At 29.1% G+C, this 8,119-nt stretch overlaps 1 protein-coding gene across 1 annotated transcript; it reads left to right on the top strand.

Annotated features, from left to right (window-relative positions):
• The first annotated feature begins 393 nt into the window (after positions 1–393).
• Positions 394–7,323, top strand: LOC147072185 (phospholipase A1 member A-like). The gene is made up of 2 exons (XM_085946401.1): positions 394–527; positions 4,035–7,323. Exon 2 carries the CDS (start codon positions 4,046–4,048, stop codon positions 4,976–4,978), a length of 933 nt encoding a protein of 310 aa, XP_085802527.1. The 5' UTR covers positions 394–527; positions 4,035–4,045; the 3' UTR covers positions 4,979–7,323.
• Positions 7,324–8,119: the final 796 nt, after the last annotated feature.

Raw genomic sequence — 8,119 nt, 5'->3', positions numbered from 1 at the left:
ACTGACAGAGCAGTTGAATAATTGATGATGCTAAAGCTCAAGTTTGCCTGTAGTTACATTGAAATAAATAAATAAAGTTAATAATTTGGTCAGTAAAAAAGATTAAATTTATTTATTTCGTTTATATAATGTTATAATTCAAATAGAATCAGGTTAGCTTACATACATCCTTTGTTATAAATCAACATTCTAAAACACCGTTTTGTTCATTCTGTATTATTTTTAAGCCTGCTTGAATTAACTAAAAGGCACGTCTCTGCCATTATCAAGAGTTATCGGTTATGATTTGCACGGCCGCGGAAAGCGTAATCTCAGCATTCGCCGTTGACTCCGCTCACTCGGTGGCCCAGTTAATAAATACCGCTGATTCGGTTTCATACACCGATCGGCCATGGTACACACAGCACCAATATTTTCGCGGGCTCTCTTTGTTATTTTGACAGTTGGCTGCAGTGCCATCGCGCGGGAGTCTCGCGATACTTCTACCAACATTGCAGAAAACATATTTATCACGTTTTCGAATGCATGTAAGTGAAACAAAACCGGTGTTTATTGATTAGAAAGTGATTAGTTACCAATAATCTACAGTAATGTTACTTGTAGTAAAGTGTTTTTTGCAGTGATTTAGACTAAATTAATCCTCAAACATATTTCAATTCAGTATATGAATAAAAATCTATAACATCAGTATACAAATAGAATACATACACCAGACTTCAATTAATATCATTTCACTAACGCACCCTTTGTGTCTTATTAAAATTAAATGTTTTCTCACATTGAAGACAGTTTGTGGTTTTGTTTTCAGTCTTCTATTTATGTAAGTCCCCTCGTTATAATAATATATTATTTATTCAGTTAAAATAAATATATATAAACTATTTCTCTTGTCATTTTATTCATTTTACCACGTTTTTATTAGCTCGTATTCTTGTTTGTCCAGTATACATTTTTTTCTTGTGTGTCCAGTCCTAGCAACTAGATTATTAATACATAGTTACTATGGAAATCAATATGAAATGTCAAAATGACATTTCAGTATTCTATATTTATTCAGTATTTCTATCAAGTTAGTACAAAAAAAAGTATTTGTTAATACATAGAATTGTCAAGTTTATATGATTCAACAGAAAATTTAAAAACGTGGTATATAAAAAGTTCTTTTTATTTTGTAATTATTTGAGACTTACCTTCTAAATACTATCCAACATAAGTAATACTTATTTTTAATCAATTACATACTAGGATTGAATATTATTAAAATATCTTAGGCTAAAGCTTATGAAAACATTTTTCCTTATTTAAATTCTCCTCTTTCTAAGAAGCATAATATTTTGTAAAATTTACTTGATTATAATTATTGTTTAAGAGTTTATAATTAAAACATAAAGAATAAATGAAAACTACCAAACCAAATCTCGCATAATGTTTGCAACCGTATTTTCCGTATCTGCAAATCCAATAAAGTAGGTACCTACCTATTTACCCACTTCATATTGCGGAGATCAAAGATTTGACTTTGATTGTTTTAGTTGGGACGAAGTAGTACTTCAGAGCTGTTAATTAAAATACCTTTATGACTGTTTACATACTTGTGAGTTTGAGGTTACCTTATTGAATACAGTTCTGAACTCCATTGTTAATATTTACATTTCACCTTAAGAAGTTTGATAGTATAGTTATATCTTAATTTTATTTATACTCATCACTCTTATTAATCTACGTATGTACTTATACAAATTAAAATTAGCTTGTATTCATATTCTATAGATATCTTAACTATCTTGGCTAAGATTACTAGAAATAGAGACATTGCCCTTTATCAGTGGTAATTATTGTTAATTGAAAAGGCAATAGTTGTTCATCTAAATTACTTAATTAATTAATTAATCAATAAGGTATTAATGTAAATTATCCACTTGCCCACTTGGGTGAGGTGAGTTTAAGTGATCGTTATTTTATAAACCCCATAGGTACCTACTTATATATTATCATATGGCGAAAGAAAAAAATAATAATTAAAAAATTCATTCAAAATAACGAAAGTAATACGAAGTATACATATCTGTAGTAGTTTATGATTTTGTACACCCGCAATAACCTAACGGTAACGTGTTAGTGTATAATGTTGTGGGTATGGAAAATTCACGTGTTATTTTTCAATGTGTGTTCAGACCCTCGGGTTTGGCAAATGGCTAACATATATCTCTTGTAAAAACAAAATATGTTAATACAACATCCACTCTATGTATCCCGATATAATTCTCTCAGGATCGATCGACCGTTCGACGTTACCCTCTTTTTATTTTAAAACTTGTTTTATTTTATACTTAAGTTTCTATATCATATCATGAACGTCTCAAATTTATAATTATTAATATAATACAATACATGAATTAAATTAAATAATAATAATAATATTAAATTAAAAATAATCTATTGAATAAGGTATTTTTTATCGTAAATTCGTATAAAGCAGTGAATTTTACGCCATTTTATATCATGTAAATTTATAAAAATGTCACATTACCCTAAGTACAATAATTTAAATATTGCAATGGAAAATTTTAATAATAATAACAGTTGTTCAAGTGCTGCAAAAAAAATGTAGTTACTTCGATAATCACTAAAATGTCATGAAAAAAATTTACCTAACAATGCAACGCGGAGAATGAAAGTAACGATTTCTCTAAAACTATCTAGTACGTATACAAACAGTATTTAGTAATTACGTTATATTTTCTAAGACCGCTTTCTTCGCTTATTATATCAGTATTGACTAAAAATGATAATATAAAGTACAATAGCAATGAGCAAACTTAATAATGGTGATCATCAAGGACATATTAAAATTGTGTTTATCGTTCTTCGTCATTAATAATATATTTTAATCTTAGTTCATATACTCCTCTTATTATTTCAAATAGCAAAGATATTTCTTAGTAAGAAACTATTAATTTTCTATTTATAGTTATAATGTAAAATTTGTTTTTTTCGTTTAATATAGTTTTATCTGCGTATGCCAATATTTTTAATCACCTAAAATGCGGAATATCTTCAATATTTATTCAAGGTTCATAATATTATAGCAATCCATTGACCTTGTTTGCTGATTTAAATTTATAAACGTCTAACTGCAGAGGTTCGTGATATAGTAAGAGTGGGGTCAAATTAGTTGGCCTGTCATGTTTTACTTTACTTTTTCATTATCACGTGTAATGTGTATTTCAATTTATAACAATATCAATATTTCTGACGTTCACGCTTTCTTTCTTGTTGTTATTGTATATTTAATATACCTAGGCATATTGTGGTGATTCGTATGTATACTACATAATAATAATACGAGAAATTATATATAATATATATATATATATTTAGAATTATTAATAACCATGTCCTTGCTTTTTCGTACAAGGCGGTTGATAGTAATTTTGGACTAAAAACTTTGAACACAAGCACCCAGGCTTTGAGAAAAATATATAAATACTGTATCCTCACCAGGAATCGAACCCAGAACTCTCTGGCAGAAGGCCAGTGCCTTATCCACTGCACCACGAGAGCCGCCTTAGAGAGATAATATATTGTATTATATGATCTCTGTCCATCGTCAATTTTACATGACTGAGAGGATTCTGACAATCCGGAAATATAGCCATTTCCTGGAGGTTACACATAACTATCAGTTTCTACAAATTCTTCGGTCTACGACGAGACACGTGTTTAAAATGCATCTTTCATTTTTTCATTTTTAACGTTTTTTCTAGAGCTGTTCTTTTATTTCGAATGAACAAACTGATTGGTTCAATCCTCTATCCAAGAAGTTCAAATGCTAATGCTATATTTCAAATGCATCGATTGCTTGTATTATCTACATATTTTAATTCGATTATATTATCATTACTTATATATAATAACGCATTGAAAGATTATCGAATTACCTAATATAAAATTTTTATATTTCTGTCAGCAAATAGCTTCAGCATGACTATGTTCTGTGGCATTGATATTAAAATATTTCTTTATTTTTATAGGTCGATCGCTAATGAAGGCTTACAATGGCCATCCTGCCCTTTTGAAAGAGACTTCAAAGCTTTTAATCGTTTGGAATGATACGAATACGAGCTGGAAGAGTTTTCCTATAGAACAAGCCTTCGATGTTTATAATCGATCTGGAGTATTCAATCCCCACGACGAGACCGTAATCACCATTCACGGCTACAATGATTATGCGGAATCTACCATTCCGAGCGCCATCGCTAGAGCATATTTGCGAAAGGGAAAGTACAACGTCATGCTACTGGACTGCAGCCAGATCACGACCGGCGAATACGTGCGGTCGGCTTACATGAGTCAGCTGATCGGAAAAATATTTGCGCGCTTTTTACAACAGATGACCGACACTCTGGGGATGAATCCGGACAGAGTACACATGATAGGCATTAGCCTTGGCGCGCAGACAGCTGGGTGGACTGGAAGATATTTCAAAAACTACACAGGCCAAACTATTAATAGAATAACTGGTTTAGATCCGGCAGGGCCGTGCTTTACGTATGGTGATTCCTCAGAAGTTTTGAATAAACTCGACGCTAACTATGTAGATATCATTCATGTGAATCGGGGAATCCAGGGTATTTTGGAAGCCGTTGGGCATTCTGATTACTTTGTAAATGGTGGAGGTCCAAACCAGCCTGGCTGTTTAGGACCAAATTGCAGTCATAAACGAGCGGGATTGTTATACATTGAGTCACTACACAATAATTCTAAATTGATGGCAAGAAAATGTGAAAGTTGGGGCAATTTTTTGGATTCAGATTGTGATAATAACTCCATCAGTATGATGGGTTTTAATTCATCTCCCAAAAGTAGAGGAAAGTTTTATTTACGAACATCTGATAATCTTCCTTTTGGTTTAGGTTTTAAAGGTACAAAAGTTAATAGTAAAGGTTTTTTAGAACGATTGTTAGGTTTTAAGTAAACCTAACATGTATAAATAGAAGTGATAGTGATGTGTGTTAAACCAATTTTTAATTATTATAATAAATATTTAAATGAAAATCTTTAAAGCTTTTTTTTTCATTTCAAATATAATTATAATTTATAAAAACACAATTTTTATGATTTTTATATTAACAATTAATATATATTTTCAGCATAATATACTTTGCATTGAATATGTGCCTGACTATTCATCTCACTTATATAGTATATTATAATAATTATGTGTTTCATAAACTAATATTTACTACCCATTATATTGACCGACAGTGATATATGAAAATATAAGTAGGTCAATACTTGTACATATAAAATTATAGTCCTTAAAATATTCGACGTTTACTCATACACCAGTGATTCGGGCACATATTAATTTTTCGTATAGAATTTGCAAACATATGCAAACACCCACATTTGCTGTCGTTGGGTATGTAACGCCCTACCCGTGCGCTGGAAACAATAGGAGAGGAAAATCATTTTAGGAATTTAATATTGGCCCCAGTTTTAATATGCCTTGTTTCGTGTATTTTTACAGCGACGCTTATGTGCTGCCATTATTCGAATGGAAATTTTGCAAACTCCGAAACGGACAACTGAAATATATATTGAAAATTTATGTCCGGTTCAATATTTACAATACACACGCATAATATATATAAAATATAGGCATATATTAAGTACAAAATATTTTTTTTAAATAAAATAAACAATACCATCTCTCATAATACAGACTTCAATGTAAATTTACTTATTCAATGAACCGTGATATAAAGTAGTCATTTATTATAATTTTACATATGAATAATTAAAAATCATCAGTATTTCAATAACGGCGACAATGACTATGACATACTTTGTATCAGAAAAAAACTAAAAAAAACATAATTTTGTCGTTAAACCTACTGAAATCCAGTTTATGTGGCCACATGATGAATATGAAAAAGAAATTACAAAATATTTTCGCTGATATAATAAAAAAAACTTCATGGTGTGTTAAGTCATTTGATTCTTTTTGCATATTGTTATGTTAATCGGTAGGTCAACCAAAAAAATATATTTCCGTCAAGAACAGATAATATTATGTCACATGACTGATTCTTTATATTATTATTTATAACAGATTTCGATTTAGATTTAGATTGATGCATTTTTTTAGCTTTTCTTGAGTCCTACAATTTATTTACTCGGAGAAATGCACCATTCGTCTCTCCAATCACGTTTTCAATTCCTCTAAAATAATAAAAACATATTATTTAGTACATTTCTTTTAATAATATGACGACTATAATTTTATATTATAGCTTCAAAATGATAAGTTTTAAAACACAAAAAATGGTTTATTTACTAAATTGTATGCAATGATGGTGTACAGATAGAAAATAAATCATATGACTGAAAAACAATAAAAATGGTCGAAACAAAAAAAAATGGTAAAATTGTGTAATAATAATTTTATTTTATTTTTCTCTGTACTGAAGACAGAATAGAAAAATATCGAAAATTAGCAGTTTCCCAATTCTGACCCAATCGTATAACTATAACACTGATAGTGCTTTCAATATTAGTGTTATCTAGCCAATATAATCTTTTCTGCCTACGAATTTTCTTCCATCAATCTTTCCCTGGTTTACAATTTATAATCAATCAATTTTTCTTTGCAAATAATATAGCCAAAGTACATTTATTTTTCGTTTGATAGTAGCTTCTATTTACTATTTTCTGATATTCGTAAGCATACAAAACACATAAAGTAGTTTTCATTAGATACATATTATATAATAATATATATGTACGTTTTCATAATTTATAATATTTTTTCTGTAAAACAGAGAGCAGGTTTACTTTCTGTTTATTTTAAAAAATGTATTGAGATTATCGTTACTAATTAATTTGGCAAATTATAATGGGTATACTTTCAACCAAAATTTTTATGGTCTTCCTAAAAGGTTTGGCAATTTTCTTCTGAACGAGTTCAGCCTTAAAACGTAGATTCGTATGATACAATTTATACTTATGGTCTGTCTATTTATTTTTAAATATCTACCTTAGCACATTTTCAATGAGAGCTTGTTTCGAAAAAAATAAAGATTTTTCCCAGCCTACCCTCATTTGCTGTATTAGGGAAATGCAAATAGACTCTATAATGTATTTTACTTCCAGTGGCGTAACCAATTGAAGATCAGTTTTAATATAGCAAATACAGCAAAAAAATATATATTAACAATTCACACACATTATACAAAATACTTTCACACAGAGTGTAAAAATAACATGCATGATAACCAAATATTTTTCAGATGGCAGCGTTAAGCTATAAGTCTATTGTGTAATTAATTTTGTATTATTAAAGACTGAATAAACACAACATTTAGAATACTTATCATGTACGTATTTTTATTGAAAATATATAATTTTGAAAAACCTCAGAATAACTGCTTCAAGTTGAATTCTCAAAAAAGAAAAAAATGACGCCATCTAATGTTTTTCAAAATCCTTTTATAAATGGCTAAAAAATTTCTAATCTCAATCAATTTGCAATGACGACAACTATACAGTAAATTAATACTATCATAAGTTTTATTAAGTGCGAGTTTTTTTTAATGGCGTACTTTCTATCATGTATGTAACAATTGTATTTTTTTATTACAATTTACAAAATTATTTCTGAAAAATCAGTTAGCAACGAGAACACATTACTCGTGCTGTATTACTGATTAACTTAATTAATCCTTGTAAATGGATTTTTGCGAAGGATAATGATCTTAGAAGGTCATGGTCCGACTACTACTTTATGAGAAGAAATTTAAAAATATATTGCAAAATGGAATTCAGACATAAATATATATATAAAAAAACCTGTTTATTTTTCTGACGTAACATGGTCACCTTCAGGAAGAGTTATTGATAAAAAAACCGCTAAATTAAAAAAAATATATAATATAAAAATCGACTGGCTTTTTACTTTACTACAGTAAACAAAATATTATTATGTGCTATCGAATTCAACTTATTCAATAACGATAATAGATGATTTTGTTTACTTAGGAGAAAATTGACGGTTAATCTTCATAATATTTTGGTATATCATTTTATCTCCATTAATTAATTACATACAATATAA

The sequence above is a fragment of the Rhyacophila brunnea genome, unplaced genomic scaffold, assembly GCF_057557595.1.
Source record: "Rhyacophila brunnea isolate RB1 unplaced genomic scaffold, BYU_Rbru_1.0 scaffold_2, whole genome shotgun sequence".
Taxonomy (NCBI): Eukaryota; Metazoa; Arthropoda; class Insecta; order Trichoptera; family Rhyacophilidae; genus Rhyacophila; species Rhyacophila brunnea.
The sequence above is the reverse complement of the archived record's forward strand: the minus strand, read 5'-3'. Positions and strand labels throughout refer to the sequence as shown.

Coding starts and splice junctions, on each gene's coding strand:
- LOC147072185 (XM_085946401.1), top strand. CDS start 4,046: ATGAAGGCTTACAATGGCCATCCTGCCCTTTTGAAAGAGACTTCAAAG.